Here is a 25,262-nt window from a genome sequence, read left to right as displayed (position 1 = left end):
GAGTGCAACCCCCCCTAATAAATAAACACACTGTTTAATATATTTAACACCATTATAAATGCTGGAGGCAAGAGGGATTTGGGATGGAGGTTGACAGCTCACAACTCTCCATGTAATGACCTCACGACCCCCTGTTTGAGAACCCCTGATATAGACCATCCTTGTCACAGGAAAGCTTTCACACCACATGCATGCATAAGAGAAGTGCCAAAAAGAGGATAGTGATTTAGAAACTTGAACACCTTTTTAAGTGTACTCAAAGGAGGTGGGCTCAATAGCCAGCAAGCCAAAATCTTTAACCAGATTCTGTGAATATTAATCTGATCCTGACTCACTATGTAAAATGGAGTATGTTAATGTTTTATTGTAACTTTGCCTTTGTAAAAGGTTTTAAATAATACAATAAATAGTACATAAATAAATACTAACAATAATGAAGAAACCACACAGACACAGTTAATTTCCAAATAAACATGATTACTAACTATATATAAATATATAAGTCTAGCTACATATATATGCTGCTTCTCTGTAGGTTCTGTTGGCTTCTGCTATAGAGATGGAGGCCTGTTAGAGGGCTCCCAAACTATTTAAACGTTCCTGTACACTCCTGTATTCTGTTCCTGGAGACTCCAACAACATTATATTGCACAGTCTCAAATGAAACAAAGTGTTATTAACTGAAATTATTTATTAAAAAAGAAAAACTATTTGCACTTGAGGCAATGTACTTCAGCACAAAGACAGACTCTCCACTGTTGCTTCCCCAATATTATATGTACTTAACATTATATACCCTATCCTGCCATAAAAATTAATCTTTTCTTTTACTTTGCAGCTCACGTTATTTAGAAAGCGAAGCATAGCAACATAGGCAGGCAAATTGCCCAGTGTGGTGTGCCATCTAATATACCCACCCCTTTAGTTTTCTATAAAAGTCATTAACTAGCAATGATCAACAATGAAAAGGAAGCTTTATGTACGCATTCCTCCCTTCTGAATCTATGAACAGCCTAATGGAGCTGTTTGGGAAATGTATTGGATTTGATGCCAGAGGTATGTAACAAGAAATATTATAATGCATTAACTTATACTTTACCTTTACTTGCCTTAAAATAGGTTTTTAGCATCTACAACCAAAATGAGAGTGGGGAATAATCTCCTTTCATTTGGAAGCTTGCTCCAAAGTTTTATTCATATATGGTGAGAATACACAAAGAAGAAGAGAGAAACAAATGATGTAATGAAAATTTAACATAATGAGTGTGACAGATGGAAATATGTATTTAGAAGTAGTAATAACTTATCTTTTAATACTACAGTTTTAACTAGACAATAGCCCCATAAGTGGTGGCATTATTTAATAATTGGTAGATTTTAAGGCCAGGAGGGAGGGACTATTGTATCATCTAATCCGACCTCCTGCATAACATGGGCCACATAATTTCCCTGAATTAATTCCTGCTTTAGGTCCAATATCTGTAGTTGAACTAGAATGTATCCTTTAGAAAAAAACATCCAATCTTGATTTTAAAATTTTCCACCACAACCTTTGAGAAGTTATTCCAATGGTTAATTACCCTCACAATTAAAAAAATGTGCCTTATTTCTTGTCTGAATTTGTGTATTTTTAACTTCCAGCCACTGGATCTTCTTATACCTTTGTCTGCTAAATTCAGGAGCTCTCTATTTTCAGATTTTTGTAGGTACTTCATAAGTGAGAGTAAATAATTTCTTCTCTTTGATAAGCTAAATAGACTCAAGGAGCTCTCACTGTAAGGCATGTTTTCCATCATTCTCATGGCTCTTCTCTGAACCCTCTCCAATTTTTCAACAACCTGCTTGGTGTGGACATCAGAACTGGACAAGATATTCCAGTAACAGTTGCACCATTGGCAGATACAGAGATAATATAAATTCCCTATTGCAAATCAATGTTACCTGTTTTATATATCTAAGGATCATATTAGCCCTTTTGGGCACAGCATTGCACTAGGACAGGGGTGGGCAAACTACGGCCCATGGGCCACATCTGGCTCATCAGATCATTTAATCTGGCCCTCAGCTTCTGCCGGGGAGTGGGGTCGGGGTTTGCCTTGCTCCGGCGCTCCAGCAGGTGAGCTGGGTCGGGGGCTCCCAGGAAGCAGCCAGTACGTGGCGGAGTGGCCAGGCTCTGCTTGCTACCCCATCTGCAGGTGCTGCCGCCGCAGCTCCCATTGGCAGATAGGGCAGTGCGTAGAGCCGCCTGGCTGTGCCTTGGAGCCAGAGGAAGACATCTTTCTGGTAGCTGTTTGCGGTAAGCGCTGCCAGGAGCCTGCACCCCTGAGCTTTCCCCCTCCTCCCGTGCCCCAATCCCCTGCCAGAGCCCTGATGCCCCTTCTGTCCGCTGAATCCCAGCCCCACCCCAGCCCAGAGCCCCCTCTTGTACTTCATTCCCAGCCCCACCCCAGAGCCCTCACCCCTCATTGCCCCAAAAGCCTGCCCCATCCCTGATCCCCGTCCCGCCCTCCAAACCCATTGGTCCCATACCGTAGCACCCTCCTGCTCTCTTATTGTTCTCTTAATTCTTTATTAATTGAGCCCCATATCAGCCATTCCATTATTTTGTTAGTTAAATATCATTAGCACTCATGTTGTTTCATACACTCAGACACAAATCTTAAAACATTTTACCTGTACTGAATTACATACTTGTAACTTCCTTTCAATATATTGGAAATGAAAATATTCACATTGCAAATATATGATCAGGCAGGTTGCTCTAATATATTTAGACATTGCTGTAGAATGCTCAGTTACCATCGTGTTCTAAAATAGTATTTTCATGAGAAATCTGTAAGTGACATAAAGACAGTCCTGAAGCCCTTACTCACATAATGAGATAGGGCTGAAGGAGCAGACTCTAAGATACTTGGTAACATCATGTATTATTACAAAAGTATCTACATGAATACATGCAGTATTATGTGTGCTTATTGTAGTTGCTATGTACAGCACTGGAATTGCATGTTACGTATTTGCACATGACGTATAAAACACTATTTTGCTGAATAAAGTAGCTTGAGTTTTGTAACAGTACATCGGTCATATGATATACAGGTGAATGATACCATACATACTAAGCACAACCCTAGCCAGTGCAGCAAGTTGGAGCAGAGATACAGGCAAACATGGTCTCTGTTATAAGGACTCCCTTGTGAACTCAGCCAGGGCTGGATTGCTTATGGTGACCTGAGGGAAACAGATTCAGACACATGCAATTAATTCACTTTGCTTATGCTCAGAGGAGCAGATCCAGCTACCACTGATACCAATTGCTACATACACGTATGGTGACTTGGGGAGAAGTTAACCACGACTTACCTGTGGTGGTGAGGTCTGAAGTCCCATATGTTAGCTGGACATCTCTCCAAGAAACTTACTTGAGCTCAATAGAGAGATTCTGCCTGGCTGCATGTGTAGGGGTGATCTAGGGTAGGATGGGTTCCTTGCCCTGTAACAAGATTTAGCTCAGACCATTAAAAGTATTTGAGGAGCCTTGGGAATAAAAAGGTGCTACATAAATAAACATTTATTTGGGATTTTCAGAAGAGCTCAGCATTGGTCTAACTCTACTTCTGTTGGAGTCAATGGAATCTTTAACAATGATTTCAATGGGATCAGAGTCAGGCCAGTGTTGCTTGCTTATGAAAACTCTGCCCACAGTGCCAAATACTGCACACAGTTGCCAGCATATGTATGGTGGAGTCCAGGGGTACTACCAGAAGATGTAAAGATGTGGAGTAGTGACTTTTTTTTTTTTGGATCAGACTAAAATATTGGCCTTTAGCCAAGATAAAGGCCTACACTTTTCTTTTTGTACTCAGCCCTGAATATGGAGGTGGGGGGAGGAAGAAGGGGAAATGCACAGCTGCACTTTTCAGAAAGACATCTAGGAGGCATTGTGATGGTCACAATTTCTTCCATGCCCCACTCTTCCTCTGAGGTTGAAACAGTAGTTAACTGCAACTCCTGAAAGGGTGCAGCTCACTTCCTCCTGCTGGCCCAGCCAGCTTGTTGCCCACCATAGGTTAATGGCAGAAGGTTAATGGCAGAATCAAGAATCTACCTATTTCTCACCCCTCTCCATCCTCCATGACCACTTGCCCTCTGGAGTGGGTGCATCTAGGATGTAGCCCTTGAGCTCTGCACAGAACCACCCAAATCCCAGGTAGTCTTAATGTGGCCACAGGGAGGCATTAGGGGGTGGGGCTTACACCCCATTGGTTGCTTTCTGTGGCTCTATTAGGGATAATGTTCCATCCCTAAATAGGCTGCAGAACTACTGAACCTACTTCCTGCTAAAATAAGGTTTATGTGGGTGGATGGGTGATTTGTTGTTTTTTGAGGGCGTGGGAGGTAGGGAGGGTAGTTAGTAGCTGTTATGGATTGGGCTGAGGGAATCACCTATTCTCAGATCCTCAATATTATTTCTAGGTGAAGCGTCTTTAGGTTACTATTGTTCTGTATTTTACATGACGAGCTAGCATACAATATCCTCCACATAACCACCGTTAACTAAAGCACTTTGGCAAACTGTTGATCCTACTAGGGCTTTGTTGTACATAGTCATTGTTAAAATTCCCTCCTTTTGATGTTGTGAGGTAGAAGGCTCTATTCCAAAACCTCAAAGGAGGGTTTAACACTTAGCATTTTGTGTAACTACTATATTTTCAAGTCCTTTATTATATACACTTCTGTAGCTCTTCAACTATTTTAAAACCAATGAAAAAAGCTGGGGGTAATAAGATAAAACCTCTCTGCTTTAAAGGTTTGGAACCATACTATACCCAAGAAAAAATCATGTAGAGTTAGCTCTAACCTTTGAGGTTGTAGCCTTCTAACTTTTGTCCTGAAACATTCAATAATGAGAGAGTGAAATTTATTTAAAAATATTGTTTCCCCTTTTAGCTCATTTGTAAGACTCAAGGCCTGACCCTGCCTGGTTAATAGGAAGTTACTAGGAGCTCCAGCTGCTCAGCGTCTCATAGTAGGTGTGCAACATTCTGCAGATTACAGCCCTTATTAAAGTACCTCACCATTTAAGCCTTTGTCATAACATGCCAGGCTGAAGAGACTGTTAGTTTAAACTGAAGGACTACAGTTAAACTATAAGGATATGTTATTTCGTGTTCTCTGTTGCCAGGGCTCTTGCTTTTTCAGTGTCTCTTTGCAGTGGATGTTCAGGATGGACTGAGCTAATCTTCTCTTGCACAACTGTCTCGGAATTCTAAAACACCTTCAGGAGGGAGCTTTCTATTTTAGAAACAATATACCAGCTGGTTATAAACTCCTCTCTGGAGGGGCATTAGAAGTCTGTTTTGTGAAGAACTTCTGTGTAATGTAACATTTAAATCACTACCCTTTAAAAATTTTAACAAAAAAACCTACTGCTCACTTCTTATCTTGTCCAATGTTAAGGGTTGCTGGAAAAGATAAGGCTATACTTAACAAGGAAACCATTGCCTTCTTTGGAAGAAAGAAAGAAGTTTGACCATGAGTTTGCCACGTCCACTTCATTCCATGGGTTGCACCATATTGTCCAAACCCGGAGCAGGATACGAAAGGTCCTGTGGATGTTAGTGGTCCTGGGCTCTATCACCATTGTCGCTTGGCAAATCTGGAATCGATTCACCAATTATTTCAGCTGGCCAACCACAACTTCAATAGTAGTTCAGTATGTGGAAAACATTGAGTTCCCTGCTGTGACTTTTTGTAACTTGAACAGGTAAGATACATCAAATACATGCTGCAATAACAGATCTCTTTAATGTCCTATAAGGCATAATTATTCTGCAGAACATCTATTCAAATAAAAACTAAACACTGGGACAACCTACAGTCAATTTTTAACCTGGTGGACAGGGACTTAGTTTCATGCTGCTAGCGGGAGTTGACTGAATAGAAGAAATTCCTGAGCAAAATTTTAAACATCTTACTGCACTCAATACATCTAACTGCTCACAGAGCACAGTTCAAGGATACAACAGGCAAAGTATGTTGTTCAGCATTAAGGGCCATATCCTATTCGGTTTATTCAAGTGAGCAGCTCTTGACTTGTTTGAACAAATTAGGTAAGTAAGACAAGCAGAGTTTGGCTCTACAGGCTCTTTCCCATAGTTCTGGGTAAAATATTTAACTGAAGAGGAAGACATTTGAGAATCAGGGAATTTTTGACACTGAATTTCACTATAGAAGAGAGAGATTTTAAGAGATTGTTTTAATACCTCTCAGGTCAGGTGTCAGACTCAGTGTGGGCCATCAGAAATCATACTTTACTGACAGGTAGAATGTACATACATTATATAACCACAGGGTGATAAGTATACTTAGGTGACAGATGCTCATCCTGTAATCTTTTCTAAGGGACTGTTGCCAATCCCATCACAGAGACCAAACATATAGGCCAAAATTTGCAAGCCTGGGAGGCTAAAACTAGGCTTCTAAATCCTTTTTTAAGATCCTACATAGAAGAAACTGGATTTTCAGAGGTGCAGAGCCCCAGCAGCTCCTGTTGATGTCAGTGGGTTGATGGGTATTCAGCACTTCCGAAAACTGGGTAACTTTTATTTAGGAAGTCATTTCAGAAATCTACACTTGAAAATATTGGCCATAATTCCCAAATCAGTTTAAAGTGCAATAATATTTATATACTTCACACAGATTCAGCTGGATACTTTTTAAAATAGTATATTGAACCTCATTACTATAGCAACCATTAGGTCCAATCTCAGAACCCATGCAGCGTTTCCCCACAATGTTCCACCGGGGAAATGAGCTTTGCTGTCTCCCATCTCCCAGCAGAATGAGTCACAGGTTTAACTCTCAGATGTCTGAGGCTCCCCTGGCCCTCAGTCCCTCCAGCTATAAAGCCATAGCAGGTTGTGTTGCAGAAAATGCAATGCCACCACTAGAATCCCATTTAGAAAGCAAAAGATACTACAAAATTATTAAACTAAGTAGGCAAGGTAATCACATATGCACCATGAAGAGGGTGGGTGGTGGGAAATACTATAAAAATACAATGCAGTTATTGTAACTATAGCTGCAGAATGTTATAGTAACTTATCAGCAATTCAGAGCGTGACAGCTGGCCACTAACACGTCAGTGTGCTTCAACCCCCATCTGTTCATTTCAATCTTTATGATTTCTTTCTGGATTTAGTTAGCAGTCCTACTTTTGGAGAAAATGACAGTCATGGATGTGGTGTGCTTTCAAAAGTAAAATTACAACCAAAGTTAACCCAGGAAGGAATAGCATTTTGTTGAGTTTCAACAAGATCTTTCTACCCATCCAGCCCACTATTTTTAGATATTAAAGTCCATTTGATCCATTTATTATCCTGCAGTATAAGGATACTTTCATATTAGTATTAGCATAAAATAGCAGTCCCAGAATAAGTCACATAATAATGGCTTATTATTCTCTGTTCAACACCATAAGTTCAAATCTACAATGGCTGTTCAGCAAATCCCTAATTCATGTCACCATAAAAGCATTTAACATTTTATATGGGAAAGGTGTTTTTAGGCCCCATAATATTTTAGGATTTTTAAACTGATGCTAGGTGTTAGATCCCCACCGTCACCCATGATTTATACCACTGCCTGCCACCAGGCTTCCTAGTAGTGGATGTCGGCTGTGCAAGATGGTTAGAACCTCCTCTACTCCAAGAAGTTGTGGATGTATAAGGTAGGTACAACCTCTTCTGCTGAGACACTGCTGTAAACAGACCAGACTGTCTAAGTGATGCACCGGGATATTCTTAGTTTTCAGGCACACAGGGTAACTTGATTTATAAAAAACAAGATTGTGTTATCCATTCATTGCGATGCGGAGTAAGGTGTGATTCCGGTGGACTAGACAATTAGTGTTTCGGGGAGAGTTTCAGAAAAAATACTGCGGCTACTGTTATAACTGTTCTCTTTCCTACAGATTCCAAGCCCATGCAGTAGCCAACCTCAGTATCGTTTTTTTCCTTTGGAGCATTGTGGCTGGAGTTCTTCGTACATTTACTATTGACAAGTTCTCTCAAGAGCTAACGGATTTCCTTCAGGGACACCAAAACTTCAGCATTAAAGAGTTTACAAGGAATAATGGCTTTTATCTCAACAACAGCACTTTGCTAGAATGTGATTTTTTTGGGCAGCCATGTTACCCGGAGGTAATATTTTTGCTTTTATCTTAAGAGTAACAATGTGACTAAAATGTGATATTGTCTCAAAAATAGGCTGTTTACAGGTCTTATCTACAGTCACGAAATAAAACTAATCTGAATCACCAAATGACACTGTGGTGGGTAAGTCTAATTTTTCAAAGGCCACCTTTCAAGTGCCTCACAAGACCTGATCCTGCAGCCCTTATATATGCAAAATAAATCTCCCACTGATTTCAGCAGGAGTTTCTGCACATGGCTAATCAATGGGATTACTCATGTGCTTAAAATTAAGCACATGCCAAAGTGCTAGTCAGGGCTTTACTCCTCCCATGAAAACATATCAATTACGTGCAGAAATAAGAGGGATACTTCAAGAAAGCCAAAGTCAAATTTTTAGAATTTGAGCAAAAAGAAAACAGAGGGCCTGATTTCTAACCTCACTTTACACATATTTTATATCAGTGTACTTCAATGGAGTCACTCCCAATTTACAGTAAAGTGAGAACAAAATTAGATTGACAATCTTTCGGTGTCACCTAACCTTTATTGAGAACCTACAGCATGCTTAGAATTACTGATAGGGTTGTGTTGACTCTAATTTAAAATATATTAGCAGTAACAACAAGCCCCTTGTAGCTAAGACTCCAAAGCAATGAAAGACAATCAAAACAGCTAATAGTATTTAGTCACACTATTCAGCCCTAATACCATCAGAGTAATATGCAAGTACTAGTCCATACTCATCTAGTTTACTATAGTTTCATCCATTCACTTGAAACAAGGAGCAGCTACTGAACTAATCATCATCTATTGAAAATTAAACTACTTGGAAGTGATCACCCATTTCCTTATGGAGAAATCCTGCAAAACTTAACCAGGTTAAAACCAATAGGATCCTATAAAGGTTACTCTAGGTAACCCACAGATTTCATAGAGAATGATAGTCCTTCTACAGAACTCCGTAGGCTGGTTTCTGTCAAATAGATCTCATACTGTAGGACTGTTTCTATGAGTGATTTACATACTCAACTGCCATTTTCACAGGATCACAAGCAGATCATTTAGAAAATTTAGCCCATAAAACATCCCCAACCCCACTAATTTAGGTTTAGATTCTCTCGTTTCAATTTTTACTTTTCTGTTTGTTTTCATTGTTTTAAAGGATTTTGAACACGTCTTTACTGAATACGGAAACTGCTTTACTTTTAATCACATGGATCTTCCAGCAAGGAGAAGAGTGAGTCTTTCTGGAAGAGGCTTAAGTATACTTTTTGATATCAAACAGGTATAGACATCAAATAAGATATATACCTAAACATCCATTAACTTGTAGCTTCAAAGATTTGAAAGCTTGAAGGGACCATTATGTTAATCGAGTCTGATCTCCTGCATAACAAGGGCCATATAATTCCACCCATTAATTCTTGCATCAAGCCCACTACTTCTGGAGTGAGCTAGATCATATGTTTTAAAAAGACATCCAAACTTGATTTGAGAATTCAAGTGACAGAAAATCCACCACATCCCTTGGTAAATTGCACAAATGGTTATCATTACATTTGACTTGTATGAAATTAGTAATCGAAGGGCAAATACAGGACTTGCTACAGCTTCAAAAACTAGAAGTAGTAATGTGAGAATGAAAACGAATTTAAAATATCTTCAAGGTAGTGCCCTCTGCTTTATTCACTGACTTATTTGATTTTCCATTGAAGTCTGTTCAGAACTCCAGGAGACAGTCATGTGGGGCCAAATCCTGAGTGGTGCGGAATGTTGACTTCAATGGGAGCTGCAGGTACTCAATACCAATTAGGATTTGGCCCTAAATTGGTTACCTCAGATCACTCTTGGCAGATTTCATAAGATACCACCACCAAATACAGAAAACCGTATGGGGAGGGAAATTCATGGGGAGGGAAATTTTCTAAATGACATCAAGGAAGAAAACTAAAAAATCTATGGTGATTTAAAAAAAGGGAGGGGAAGCAGCTGAGCACCAAGTGTTTCTTTTTAAGCAATGTAAGGAGCAACAGTGGCAGCTTCTGGAGGGAATAATGAGAATTGTGCTAGAACATGAAGACTAGTGCCATGTAAAGAGATGATTTTCAGGGTTGTGAAGAAAGCTTGGATTGTCCCTCATTGGAAGTTAAGGAGGGGAGAGGAAAGAAGAAAAATTAATCATTTTGTAAACTGGGAGGAACCTTAGATACCAAAGGACATTGAATTTGATTTACTTTTATATTTGAGCTTGTTTTTTTTAATTGTCAGAGGTGATTTGTCACCAGTCACTGGAGATTCAAATCCAAGCAAAATGGTTGATGCAGCTTTAAAGCCCCACAGGGTAAATACATATCAAGCCATTGCTTTTCTAAGGAATTCTTTTTCTACCAGGCACAATTCACTGATGACCCTACCTTTGGCTTTCTTGATGCTGGTATAATTTATGTTGTCCATTCACCTAAAGAACCTCCACGTTTTGATGGCTTAGGCTTATCAACACCAGTAGGTATGCATGCACACGCTGCAATCAGCCAGCAGAAGGTAAGCAATTTGTATCAGTATCATTCCCTATCTTGCAAATGTATAAGTGCATTTCTAATCTGAAAAGTGATAGTAAAATTGGTATTTTGAAGGTTCAGTATTCATTATGTCTCAGTGACTTCCAGAGGAAATTTTCTTTGTTTACAAGTAAAAAGCTGAATTCTTTCCTGGTCCCATATATCACTAGTAATGCAGATGATACAGACCAAAGTATGTCTGCTTTTAGTTCCACCTTGAAAGCCCGTTGAAAGCTAGTGCTACAGTGGTACTACTATAATTTGAGACAGTAGTATCTTTATTAATGGGGATGATGCATGAAGAAAAAAAAGCAACTTGACTTTCAGAACCCAGGCTGGACTGGCAATTAGAAAACAAGCATAATTTTACTTGTGAACTGAGCAAATTTGCTCTAGAAGTCATAGGGACAATAAAAATAGTGCCCAACCGTACTATATTTACATACAATTTTTACTGAAAAACACCAGCCTGAAAACAGTGTCGATTTTCTATACTATACGCAGAGAGATCATGGAGGTAGTGGATTTTCTGCAGGGATTAAAATTACTCCCCTGTGTTTCTGCTAATTTCACTCTTGGGATGCTGTTTGAAGGCACATTCCCATAGGGCATCCATTTCAGACAGATATTTTAGACCTGCTTAAAGAGGAAGTATTTTGACCACTATCCTATTAAACCACAAAATGTGCATATATGTGCATTTTAAAACAAAAATACTCTTCAAGAACACTGTTTTGTGTTTCTCCTTCATCAGTGGACAAGATAGCTAGAAAATCAAAAAGAGCAACAGTCAAATTCTTTTCTCACTGAATTTAGGATTTGACCCTGGAAATTCTGCTTTCTGAACTGTTTCAAGGTGCTAGTAATATCACCAACTCTTGAACTCAGTTCTTAGAGAGGAAGTAAGTCCCTGATCCTGCAATGAAACCAGTCAGAGTGGACCCTTCTTCCTTGTAGAGCCCTACTGAAGCCCAATCTTCCAGGGTTCAAAGTAGCAGCCCTGTTAGTCTGTATTCGCAAAAGCAAAGGAGTACTTGTGGCACCATAGAGACTAACAAATTTATTTGAGCATAAGTTTTCGTGAGCTCCAGCTACAGGGGTTTGTGCTATCAGATTGCACAGCAGAATCAGGACCTCAGAGAGAAACCGCTATATTACTTTTTAAAAATAGTTTGATTTTTAAACTATACTTTGTTACTAATTTGAGATTATTTTTGATAGCAATTCTGCTTAACTTTTACTCAAGCGTCAGTTAACAATACATCAGATAAAGCTCTGTATTTAAAATAATGACAAGGATATTTTAAAGAATGCTATTTTTTAATCTAAAGACAGTTATCCAAGAATACCCTTGGGGAGAGTGCAATCCTAACATCAAACTTCAGCACCACAAGATCTATAGCACCTATGGATGTTTGCAGGAATGTAAGGCCAGGCACATACAGGACAAGTGTGGCTGTTTGCCATTTCTGCTTCCAGGTACTTTTTGAGACATGCTACGTTTGTGCTTCAAAAGGTGCTCTGTGGCTCTTTTTAAATATTCTGCCTTGTCAAGTTTTACTTTCATTTAGAGAGCTCAGTCATCTCAGAATCCTGAACCCAGTTAGTACAGGTTGAAAAATTTAATAAAGTTTTAATGAATATTTTAAATTTCATTTTTTATGTCAAATTTTGATGTTTTAGTGAAAGGCATTGAAAAGGTTTGACCAGCTCTAAACCCAACATCTGCTCAGACATCATTCTTCTGATGCACCCAGAAATGTTAATGAACATCCAAGATTACACCACAAACCTGTAATAGCTTCTGTCTTGTCTTTAAATTGACCCCTAAAGCACTGGGGTTAAAGCACTTGACTCAGCTGATGGGGACTAGCAGGACTGTAATATATGTGTTATGATCAAAACATCAAAATGCTCAGAGTGAACTCTCTTGAATCACATGGCCATCAACAAGGGTATTTTGGGCAGATTACTAGATTCACCCCAGGGCAGGGAGGCACACATTGCAAGGGTGTAGATTTTTCATCTAATCTAGTTCAACTTCTTATTTTACACTATTTACACAGAGACCACCCATCATAAAAAAACAAACATTAAAATAGATTTTACGTAAACCAGATTATTTCAGTATTAAACAGCAGATGGTAAGCAGCAGCAGGAAATGTATAATATAAAAGGTGAAGTTAGCCTGTGCATTGTATTTAGTATATTCTCTCTAATAACTTATCTAGATCTTTGTGTGTCAAGAGGTAAGGATTTCCTAATGCTGAAGAAAAGGGAACCTGACTATTGCATCCCTTCTTTATAACTCAGATCATCTATCCCTACACTAGCCCTCCCGACTCCATGCCACCCTGTTTTCTAGCACTCTAGCACTCAAATAAATCAGAAGACTATCCCCCTTAGTGCAAAGTGCAGAGGGAATTACATCACTTACATTGGATTAAAGGCCTTTCCATTCCCATTGAGTCAGGTAACTTATTAAAGTGCCGAACTTTAGGCACCCACTTTAGAAAGTGTTGGTCTATTGAATCACCACTTTTCTGTAGAGAGTAAACTTAATTGCTCATTAGTAGAGTTGGGCAGAATTTTCTAATGAAAGTTTTGTTGGAATATGCTGGTTCGTCAAACCTGAACCGTTTCATGAGAATGGCTTGAGTTCAACAAACTTTCATGGAATCAGCCAAGATTCTGTCGGAAGTCTGCCTGGCAGGGTGCCAGGGACCCCAGCATTGTAGGGTCTATGGCTCTAGGTCAGATGCACCACTCCGGGACTTTCCAGGAACTGGAAAACTGAAGCCCTCTAATGAGGGTTTGGCTCCTGGCTCTGCATCAGGCAGCCTGGATGCCCTTAGAACCCCAGCTCAACCCATATTACATAATATAGAAATCAAGGTTACAGATCTAGCATATCTATGAGAAAAAAAACTGAAGTGATAAGGCACAAAGAAGCCCAGCTGCCTCTGAACAGCTATGAAAAGGACACATTGGCCAAGAAGGATGTGCCAGTAAGGATAAGCCTGGGGTGGAATCCTAGCTCTCCTGAAGTCAATAGGAGCTTTGAAATTTACTTCAATGGGGCCAGGTCTTTAGGCTGGCCTTGCACATAGTTTAAAAACTATCAATCAAAATAGTAAGAAATAATACACTCCTCACTTCCTTCCCCCAATTTACTTATGTAATTAAGAACTGAAGTTTCTGACCTTACCTCCCTAAAATATTTGTTTTACATAATATATTGGGTGGATGCCCTGAAGTCCATAGGCAGGATTGATAGACTCACAGCTATAATGAAATTTACTCTTATTTTTAAATTTTACAAAGTTTTTTCTGTTATGTGCCATATTGTGTTGATAACAATGAACAGTGCTGCACCAAACTGATCTTGCAGTCACTGAAAATGTGGAATAAAGCTGTAGATTTCAAAGGTGTTACTTTGTATTTACACTACTGCAACTGAGAGCAGAAACTGACCACTAGCTTTAGTGAAGTAGTTAATTTGAATTTGTATACTCCAAGCTTTAATTATTATTTTTATTACTGTTTTGAAGGAAACGGAACAGAATGTGACCTACAAAAATTCTACAATTGTGTTTCTCCTGCACTCTGTAAGTAACGGTTTAATTAACATATTAATATTTTTCTATTCTTGAGCTTCATTAAAAGTACATTAGATGGCTCCAAGTGAGCACTGGAAAATAGCTAGAAATTGGTAAGAAAATGAATACAAAAAACATTGCAACTGAACTAGAACATACATGGTTAGGTTATTAGACAGTCTCAAAATGAAGAATGGCAATAGGACACTGAATAAATGTCTTTTTTTAAAAAACCTCGTTTCCCATGTTATGAATGGCACCTTACATTTTAAAAACAAAGACTGCTTACCTATTCATTTGCACCATTTGTTTGCATTTCTGCATTTTCTGAGTTTGGAAACTGCAGATGAGTCTGCTTCAATTTTCTACTTAGAGACAGCTTTACTTCTTGGGTCTTCTGCCCTAGTGCAAGGCTCTTGCATTTCTAGTGCTGCAGAGGGTTAGTGAAATTTTTAATCTGTTTTCATGAGTATTTGTAAATGGCCGCACTTTTATTCATGTTAGGCTTTGTAAATGTAACCCTTTCACCGAAAACCCTATTCCAGCAATTGTGCTGCAGAAACTTCCTCAGAGGGGTTTTTTGGCCTTGAAGGAAGGATTTATCACTAGCCCATACCCTGCACTTTTACTCAGAGCCCAGTCTGGCTACTCTGGGTCCTGCACTTAAATTCTGCTTCTCTGGTTATTAGAAGTGCTTAGTACTTTAAATATTGGGCCCAAAAATTAGCGGTTACATGTTATTACTATTATACAGCTATCATTTCTTTCTAGTACTAGAATAAATAGATATCTTCGCAGGAGGAAACAAATACCTTTTCAGGGAGTTAGACACTCTTATTGCACTAACAAATCACTTAAAAACTTTAAATTGGAATAATATTTTTTGTTTCTAAAACAAAAATTAGTTCTACATTTGTTAAATATCACAGTAATTCACTTCTATGTGCAAATGATTAGTGCACACTAGGTTTGAAAATTGTTAGTCACTTTTACAAAGTGCATTCTCCTGTTGCAAGTGATGAGCTGATGTATTATTTCTCATCAGAGTTGGAAAACACCTTCTCAATACTGTTTTGTATATCGTTACCTGAACTGAATCTTCATTCTCAATGGCATGAAAGTGTAAGAAAAAGCCAATAAGGTCAACTTTTTGCTTCTATTGGAAGGCTTCTAAGTGTCAGACACATGTGGTGCTCAAATTAAATCTATTATGACTGAGGCTGGATTTTTGTCACCACTCTTAAGGGAGGCATTGATTCCATAATGTTCATGTTCCTAAATATCAATGATCTTCGACATTTAGGGATTTTAGGGAGGAGGTATTTCAGTCAGTAGATATTCTGAGAAGTAGCTGAAAGCTTCAAAGAGAACCTTGAAAGATAGAATAAATGTAAACTCTGAGTTTCATGAAGGTGAATAGGACAAGAGCTCAGAAACAATATAGCAGTGACACAAAGAACTAGAACAGTAGGCTTTCACCGAGAGCTTTAATTCCACATTGGGATACAAGATGCTCAGGTGCTAAAATAAAATAAATAAATATAGTTAGTTAATAAGTGCCAAATATTTATTATTTTAAAAAAACCCTACAAAAACCACATGAGGTCCATGTTGAGTTTACCAAGGTTTACTCCAGGGAAACAACTTTTATATTATGGTCACAGTGGAGGTAATAAAGTCTGACCAGATCTTCAAGTCCATTTCCCCTGAATGCATGAAGTTGTCTCCACGTAGACAATATAGCTGATACACACTAAACCTTGGCAGAAAAGGCAAGGAAGTGCCAAAATTACTAACGAAGTTTATGTTAGTTACACCAAATTGAAAAGTTAAAGTTTATTTAGGAAAACCACTGTCAGAGGGCCAGATACCGTTCTACATTTTTTTAGTGTGCTTAGCACAGGAAAGGGGGTTGAGGGGCAAAGGCTGGCCACTCCACTGATGAGACTATCTAAAATAGAGTTTGCTGTGGCCATGCTCCCTGGGATCTCCCACATCCTACAGAAAAATTCACCTTACGCTTGGAGTAGGGGAGCATTTGCTGTGAGAGCCAAGGGAGATCCTATAAACTTGTACTTCTTTATGCTATTCCAGCAGCATAAAAGGGAACACAGTGCCAGGCTGAATTTGTATAAAAGGCTTAAAAATCCTGTCTATAGAATTTTGACAATTTTAATTGTTTTCTAGCACAGTGACTTTTCCTAAGAATTGCCATGACAAAATGACAACCCTACATGTGGAATTACTCATTGTCACAATGACCATACAGATCTGAATATCTGTGACTTCAAGTAACAATGCCAGAATGTAGAAACACACAAAAGAAGCGTAAGACAGAAGAATGGATTCTGTCTACACAAAAAATGTTGCACATACCGTGCTTTAACGGGGATTCTTCTCAGATAGTGTAAAACAATGGGATTATCAAAATGGAAATATATTAAATGGACAAAATGTTCTTACTCAGATTTGCAAGGTAGTCATCAGGAACTAACAAACATTAGCCCACAGAACATTGACACCAATCCTGCAATCACATCTGCACACAGAGAAACTCCATGATAAAAGGTCAGCAAGACATGGTCCAATGGATTAGCCTTGAGCCTTAGTGGCAGAAGTCCTACATTCCCATTTCCAACTCTACCATGAACTTTCTGTGTGGTCTTGCACAAGTTGTTTATAAGGACCTGAGCATCCAGCCTCTCACTGGAGTGAGTGAGAATAGCAGGTTCTGAGCACCTTTGGGAAAAAAGAAAAACCAGGCAGTTAAGAGTCCTGTGCCTCAGTTTCTACAACTATAAAATGGGAATAATAATATTCATTCACTTTTGTAAAATATTTTGGGATTCACATATAAAGAGCCATCTATAACGACTAGGATACTTATTGGAGTCAATTCTATGAGTTAGTTTCCCAAACTTCCTTTGTATAAAACTAAATATTACAAACTTCACATTCCTTCGAACATACATTGTATTGATTCATTTTCCTGAAATTTCAGATAACATAGAACAAATGGGACTATGTACGGTGGGAACCCACAATTCCACTTGTCCTGTGCCTTGTGAAGAAACAGATTATCCCACCACTGTCACCTATTCAAGTTTTGTGAATGAAAAAGCCTTAAAATTCCTTTCCACAAAGCTGAAGAGAAGTCCAGAGTATGTCAGGTAATCTTATTTAAAACTTTGTCTTTACAAGGAATATGCTGGATCACTTACAGATGCCATCTTTATTGATTTATTTCCAGGGCCTGACTAAAATGTGAACTCTGTTCAGTTACATGAGCTCTTGCTTTGTATACAATATTAAGAACAATGCCTGCAATAGATGTGAAGTATGCTCATAGGAAATTGACCAAGACACAGTATTTTATTGTTTTATACCTGTTGCTATGTGGGTATCAAATTAGATAGCCTATGAGACTAGTGGTCTCAGGTATTTTCCCCTGCAGTGACCCCCATATTAGAAATATTATAGCCATCAAGGTTTAGAACCCCTCCCACACCTAGCCATAAAGAAAGATGTCATGGCTGTGATCCTCCTGAAACCTGTTCATCACCCCCAGGAAGAGAGTTTGTACAATAGGCAATAATGAGATCTTGATCCTGATACAACTGAAGTCAATGGCACAACGCCACCCTACATCAATGGAAGCAGGATTTTTCCTTCCCTTAAGATAAAGTAGAAGTACCTGTAAAACCTGAGGAAAATGAACTGTTCGCTGCTGTGGGTTGAAGGTTACAGGTCGAATGTTGAGTTTTATCGATATTAGGTTTAATATAATTCGCCCCTCACACAGAGTACTCAGATAATATTTGACGCTGTATCAATTCCCAAGAAAAAGTAGATAAGGCAGATAATACAATACTATTTATTAGATTACCAAATATTGTATAATATACAAGTTTTCCAAAAGGGAGACCTTCACTTGGGAAAGAAATCTTTCAGATGCTTGTGTAATCTACTTTATCAATTGGTCCAATAATATATATCACATACCTACATAACCTCACAGATTACATTAGCTCAATAATTCATAGATTCATAGATATTAAGGTCAGAAGGGACCATAATGATCATCTAGTCTGACCTCCTGCACAATGCAGGCCACAGAATCTCACCCACCCACTCCTGCGATAATAAAGATCTCTGTTTAGCAAATGTATGAACTAATGTAATCTTACCCATTTCTCCTTAAATTTGTAACAGGAAAAACATGAGCAAGTACTTGATATAGTCTGTTTTGATAAATTCTTACTGGATTTACTTACTAAAAGTAGTCTTCAAGTCTGGAAGAGGAGAACAATTTGTAGAACATGACATTAGGAAACACAGAACCCAATTGTCAAAGGGTCTTTAACTCAGTCCATAAAAACTGTTTGTATATCTGTAAGCACAATTAGAAGCACAAGTACAGTAGAACCTCAGCTTTACGAACACTTCGGGAATGGAGGTTGTTCGTGACGCTGAACAAAACGTTATGGTTGTTCTTTCAAAAGTTTAGAACTGAACATTGACTTAATAATACAGCTTCGAAACTTTACTATGCAGAAGAAAAATGTTTCTTTTAACCATCTTTAATTTAAACAAGCACAGAAAGTTTCCTTATCTTTGTCAAATTTTTTTTAAAAAAGATTTCCCTTTATTTTTTATATTTAACATGGTACTGTACAGTATTTGCTTTTTCTTTTTGTCTCTGCTGCCTGATTGCATACTTCCAGTTCCAAATGAGGTCTGTGCTTGACTGGCCAGTTCATAACACTGGTGTTGTGATTGAGGTTCTACAGTAAAATGCAGTAGATGTGAATAGGTGAATGGACAGATACTATATACACAAAAGACTGTTGATCTTTTAAAGAATTGTTTGGAAGTTTTGGCCCATAGAATATCCAAGTTGCTTAATTGTTTGTGAGAGTGTTGAATTTCTTGTTCTTGAAACCATGGTTAAACGTATATTTTGCACGTGAACAAAGGGCATACAAAAGGCATGCGAATTAAGCATATTATTAAAAGAAATCTATATTAAGCCATTGAAAAGTCCACAACAACATTATGTATTTCACTTTGTCAATTATTTTATTGTTTTTAAACATTAGACAAACCAGCAATTACTCAATTAACCAAGTCAAAATACCAAAAATTATTCTGTTACCAAGTCTGTAGCCAATACGAATCAAGCCAATATATTAATTAGTACATACCATAAATTACCAAATGTAGGGATCTATTGATTTTTGAGGATGTAACAGGGTAGAGCTAACTATTTACAGCCTTATTACAAATATACACAATAGCAACTCCCCAGTAATGCTAGGAAGCATAATTAATAGGATCCATTAACAGATGGATTTATTGTTATTATCAGATGTCATGTACAGTTTAGAATGGTCACCTGATGAGATTGCAGAAGAAAATCTTGGGCAGCAAATACTTCATTTTCAGTGAAAGTGGGTAAATGAGCTACCTTACATCGTTACACCTAAAAACTGTAGTCATGAGTTTCCATAGAGAATTCACATTATTAAAAACCATGATCACATCTGTGTTTAACAATATTTCCTTTCAATAAAGTGAAACACTTATTTTTGTGTTCTAATCTACAGTGATTATGGAAAGAACTCTTATGATCTCTGTGATTAAGGTGTCTATTTAGCAGCTATGTGGAATCTCTTTCCTGTTAACTATGGTATCATAGGGCCAGATTCTGATATCCTTATTCTCACTGAGTAATGCCATAGGCCCAATCCAGAAAAGACTTAGTCATGTGCTTAATTTTACACACTGAGTAGCCCCAATGAAGTAATGGGGCTAATGGCAGAGGACAAAAGCTATACATGCACATAAGTCATTGCAGGATTGGGGCTCTAAGTAGCCTGGTCTACACTTCCTAGGCTGGCATAGCTATGGTGCTCAGGGCTGAGTGCCATGCTATTCCAATCTAGCCCGCAATGTATATGCAGCTAAGTCAACAGAAGAATACGATCAACATAGCTCCCATCTCTTGGGGAGATGGAGTTCCTACAGTGACAGAAAACAAACGTTTGGCCGCGGTACTCTCACGCCTGAGCTATGGGCTATTTTGATGTGGGGCTACTTCAACCTTGCTTTTTGAAGGTGTTCTATTTTGGATAAATAGTTAAGAGTAATTAGGCCAGAAACTCTATAGCCTGATGGTTAGGGCACCCACCTGGAAGGTGCGAGGCCCTTTTCAAATCCCCTCTCTCTCAGGTAGTGGGGGGTAGAATGGGGGGTGGGGGGGAAGAGAATTAAAACCAAGTCTCCTACATCCCAGGTGAGTGCTCTTACCATTGGGGTAAAAGTTATGAGATAGGTGGTGACTCCTCCTGCTTCTCCAGCCAGCTTTTGGACCCTATGTGGTATGCAGCCTCTGAGTGTGCCAACTAGATTGGGCTTCCCAGGTGAGATAGGTGCTCCTCCATCTATTTTCCCCTGGTTCATGTATTGGTGGGAACCAGGCATCCAGATGCCTAGAGCAATACACCAGCGCACATTCCCAGAGGCAAAAACTTAGGCTACCAAGGTACTTTTACAGTGGAAAAATTTAGCACCTACATCATTTGGCAGCAGATGAGCATTGGTCTTGTGGATCACATTGTAGCCTAAAACTCTGATTTAGGTGCCTATATTTGGGGTTTAGGTGCCTAAGTACCCTTGTGGATCAGGGCCCTACTTCATATCTTTGTCCACTCAGGCTTACTCCCTATAATACAGTCTTCAGCCCTGATCCCTGCATGGTTGGATCCCTATGCCTGTGCAGACTTAACTATATGAAAGGGGTTTTAAGAGGGAAATTCTGGGTGTACCTCCACAGTAATGAACAGACAGGCTTCCAGCACTTCACAAGAGAGATTGTTCCACACTCTAGTAGACAACTGCTAGGAAAATTTCCCTATCATCTCAAATTCATTTTTGTCAATTTCATTTCATTGCACTTTGACAGTGACGATCATTCCTGTAACATTTTTCCAGTAGGAATTTAATTTCTAACTATACAGCTAATGACAGAAATAAGTAGCAGTACTGACTGTCAAATTAGACTATATTTGTGTTTGTCATCAGGGAGAATCTTGTGTATATTGACATTAAATATCATAACCTGAACTACAAAATGACTCGGCAGCAGAAGGCCCGGAGTGTATCCGAGTTGCTTGGTAAATATTCATTAATATTTATTTTTCTTTCAAATCTATTCTTTTTCCAGACACTCCGGTCAAGTTTCTGAGCAAGAGTAATGTCCACCTTATTCTATCAGCAACTGTCAATCACTGTTCCAGAACTTAGGTTCTAAGAAGAATGTGCTGCTGTCCCATTAAAAGAGTCAGTAGCATAGACAGTACCTCTAATGGAGATTAAGAGCCATATTCTGCTTCATTGTACCTAAGGGAGTTCTGGGGACAGTGATCACTTTTACTAAAGTTTTCTTTAAAAACTTGTAAATACTGTACAATGAGTTATGTTGGGTTGTAGGTTTTATTTTGAATATTTGAATATTTCTCCCATAAACATTCAAAAACAGTTAATTTTTTTAAATGACGAATTATATATAATTAGCATCTTTAGTACTGGAACCTAGCAGGGTTTTCTTTGCTTGCTAGACTAAACCAAAAGCTTAGGCTGACATGCATTTATTTTCTTCTATTACAGCTGACGTTGGTGGCCAACTTGGTTTGTTTTGTGGAGCCAGTATGATTACAGTCATAGAAATTGTTGAGTATGTTTTCACCAACTTCTGTTGGCTGTGCATCTTTCTTCTACTGAAAGCTCCAGAAATGCCCCAGTGGAATATTCCAGCCCAGAACGAGCAGACAGACAAGAAGGGAATACAAGAATGCTAATGGCTTGTCAAGGCACAAAGCCTCACTGTCTCCTGTAACTTGCCCTCATTTTTAATATACTAAGAGAAAATTGATATTTAACCTCAACTGGTTTTCCCCACTTAACAGCTATAAATAACGCAACAATGGAATTCTTAACAATAGTCATTGGAAAGACTCTGTTTCTTTCTCTTACGATGAGAGATGTAATCTTTATCTAACCCAATATAATTTTTAGTCGCTGAGCAAATGGTTTCTGCTGGCACATAACACTATTGCATGTATGATGGAGTTGAAGACTCTTGCAGTTTGAGTAAGCTAAATTAATGGTCTCACAGAGATAATTTCAGCTCTTCAGGGTCACTCTCCATCACTCTCAAACAAATCTTCCTAATAATTATTATTACAGAAGTGATGATGCACTGCTGAAGAAGAGGGTATCCCCACTGACCTGCCACAGTCCACCTGCAATTATGGTTAAATGTCCCATTAAAAAGTCTATGGAAGTTTTGCCATGAAACTAACTCAATGGAATTAGGAGTTGGCCCCTAATGCATAACAACATTTAAATTAGGGTGTGTCAGTCCCAGATTAGATAAATAAATAAAAACCTATGAGTCAGCCTACCACAGTGCTTAGAAAGGCAAGAATACCCTTGGCATTTGCCCTTAATGAGAGTGAGAGCTGGGAAAGGATAACCAAAACTTGACATTCTTGGTCTCCTTAAACACAGCTTGTGGTAAGCATGTGACTTTTTGTATTGAAAAAAAGTATTAAAAGGTTATAATTAAACTGCTGTAAAGGTTACTCACAGTAACTTAATTACCTTATCTCACATACTTATTTCCACTAATAACAGACTCAATAAATACAGTAAATGAAGAGACTTCAGGGCGACTTAACAAAGTTTCCAAAATTATTAAACAGATTGAGGAGGATTAAGGTCCAAGTCCTGTGGAAGTTAACAGAAAGAGCCCAATTGTTTTGGACTTGGATCAGACCCTAACTGTACATACTTGTGAAACGTTCAAAATCTTGTTACCAGAGTTAAAGAATTAAGTGCAAATAAGAGTTCTCAGCCAGAACTACTTCATGCATAAAGTAGTCAAGATGGAATAAGCTACCGGAGAAATTTACGATGGAAGCAAAATGTAAATGGACAAAATAAAAACTTTGATAGCAGAAATCTTAAAGTTGTGTTTACTAAGGTGTGTTATAGTTTAAAAAAAATAACTATTTAAAAATTATGGAAATGAATAGGGAAGGCCTGTATTTATAATAACCAGAGCTTCAGACATTTTTGAAGGCAGAGGACCATATTTTACCCTGATTTAAACTCTCAATTACCCCACTGAAGTCAGTGAATTTAGTCTCCTAGTACAAATGAAAATGTGGAATTTGGACAGGATAGTAATGAGCCATTTTTAAAGTAGAGACAAACTGAAATTTGTAGTCAACATTGCAAAATCAGAGTCATTTCTTTTTAAGCATCTTGTTATTCAAAATTAGTTTGACCTATTTTCTTGAAACCTTACAGACAATTCTCCTTAGCTTTCAGAGTGAATTCTGGCACTTTTCAGGCCTAACCAGCTTTGCTAGCCAATAGTTCCATAGTTCCACTAGTTAAATTGGGCTTATAATTAAACCTGATAGTAACATGGAGAAATTATAACCTTTAAGGCACTGATCTGCATGATTTCTGATCACTACAAAAATTATAAGACCATATGAATAGTCCACAAAGCGTACTCCTCTATTCATGTGGCATGTCAATATGGTGTATATAGTCCCATTTACACTGTGCCTCTCTGAGCAGCCACACAATACTGCATGACTGGCAAATTCAGATAATTTCTACATTGCAGAAGCAAAGCAGATACGATCTTTCCCCAAGGGAGTAATAAATGTATTTATGCAAGCTGTCAGATAAAATTAAGTTTTGAATTAATAAAATTCCATCAGTAGGCAATGACAGAGCTAGCATTTCTTTCTGTGACTCTACTTTAAGCCCTGAGATAATGACCATTTCTGCACTCAAAAAAAGAGAAAAGGCCTCAATTTTACTTCTCAGTAAGTAGGAGTTTGAGTGAACTTAAGGTCAGCATATAGATTGGTGCATAAAACAGCTAAGGCCATTGCTTGCTGGGAAACCTTTTTTTCCTGGTAATATCAAATCTGTTAATACCAGAGAAACAGTAAGAAGAAGAAATTGCTGTCCTGAGGAGGAGGAGGGGAAAAAAGAGCCTGTCCTGTCATACAGTGGAGCAAAAAAGCCAGCAAGATCCCACATTATTTTCTAAGGGAAGACGTATAATTGCTGTAAGACTAGACCTTTACTTTGTGAAATCATGATATTAGAGAACTTAACCCCAACTCCAGTTATGTGCCCCCTCAGTCTTGCTTCTGATACTTATAATGGGACTTAATGCCTCAAATCCAAACAGAAAGGAAAGAGTGATTGAACATAATAATCCAGCACAATATAATACTAAATAGAACAAGGTGTTTTGTAAGTGGTGCAATGATTTTGCTTTGATGCTCCTAATAAGCACCGGACTAAACAATTAGTATAGTTTTGCTGTGTGGAAAGTTATCAGGTAGCTCCTTTTCGAGTGAGTGAAAGACAGGACAAATGATATGTAAAGATTAAAAAGGAAACAAGCCTGACATGGAGGTTAAAGTGAAAACAACCAGAAGCACTGGACCAAATTTACCTTAATGCAATTGCATTGAATTTGGGCCAGAACCTCTCAATTAACTGGCTATCAATTATTTTAAAATGAAAGCCAGAAAGAGCTTTAAAGAAAGTACGGGGTCAGAGTTTTGTCCAAAGTCAAATAACAGAATCAGTTTTTGTTTATTTGCAGCAATGGCTCATGATGAGGTTATGTAATGCAATCGATTCTTCAGTACAGCTAGATATAGCAGATGTGCTGTGCAACACAGTGGAAGCTTAAAATGCTTTCTTCTGCTTTGTGACATATGTCTGATAAATGCACAGGAATGACTTGTGAAGTTTAAAGGAGAAGATATTGAAATGAAAAAATAAAATGGATTTGTTGGATGGGT

At 38.3% G+C, this 25,262-nt stretch overlaps 1 protein-coding gene across 1 annotated transcript; it reads left to right on the top strand.

Moving 5' to 3' along the window:
- The first annotated feature begins 1,004 nt into the window (after positions 1–1,004).
- Positions 1,005–23,451, top strand: ASIC5 (acid sensing ion channel subunit family member 5). The gene is made up of 10 exons (XM_078852436.1): positions 1,005–1,056; positions 5,461–5,767; positions 7,976–8,204; positions 9,361–9,483; positions 10,590–10,739; positions 12,088–12,235; positions 14,308–14,364; positions 17,357–17,525; positions 21,439–21,530; positions 22,024–23,451. Exons 1-10 carry the CDS (start codon positions 1,005–1,007, stop codon positions 22,212–22,214), a joined length of 1,518 nt encoding a protein of 505 aa, XP_078708562.1. The 3' UTR covers positions 22,215–23,451.
- Positions 23,452–25,262: the final 1,811 nt, after the last annotated feature.

Source organism: Lepidochelys kempii, chromosome 4 (genome assembly GCF_965140285.1).
Source record: "Lepidochelys kempii isolate rLepKem1 chromosome 4, rLepKem1.hap1, whole genome shotgun sequence".
NCBI lineage: Eukaryota > Metazoa > Chordata > Testudines > Cheloniidae > Lepidochelys > Lepidochelys kempii.
This window is presented reverse-complemented; position numbering and strand designations above follow the sequence as displayed.

What these genes read in the sequence shown, in the direction of transcription:
- ASIC5 (XM_078852436.1), top strand. Translation starts at nt 1,005, where the DNA reads ATGAACAGCCTAATGGAGCTGTTTGGGAAATGTATTGGATTTGATGCC. An exon ending in TTTGCCATTTCTGCTTCCAG is followed by an intron (nt 12,236 to 14,307) that starts GTACTTTTTGAG and finishes ACTGTTTTGAAG; the next exon opens with GAAACGGAACAGAATGTGAC. An exon ending in GAGTGTATCCGAGTTGCTTG is followed by an intron (nt 21,531 to 22,023) that starts GTAAATATTCAT and finishes CTTCTATTACAG; the next exon opens with CTGACGTTGGTGGCCAACTT.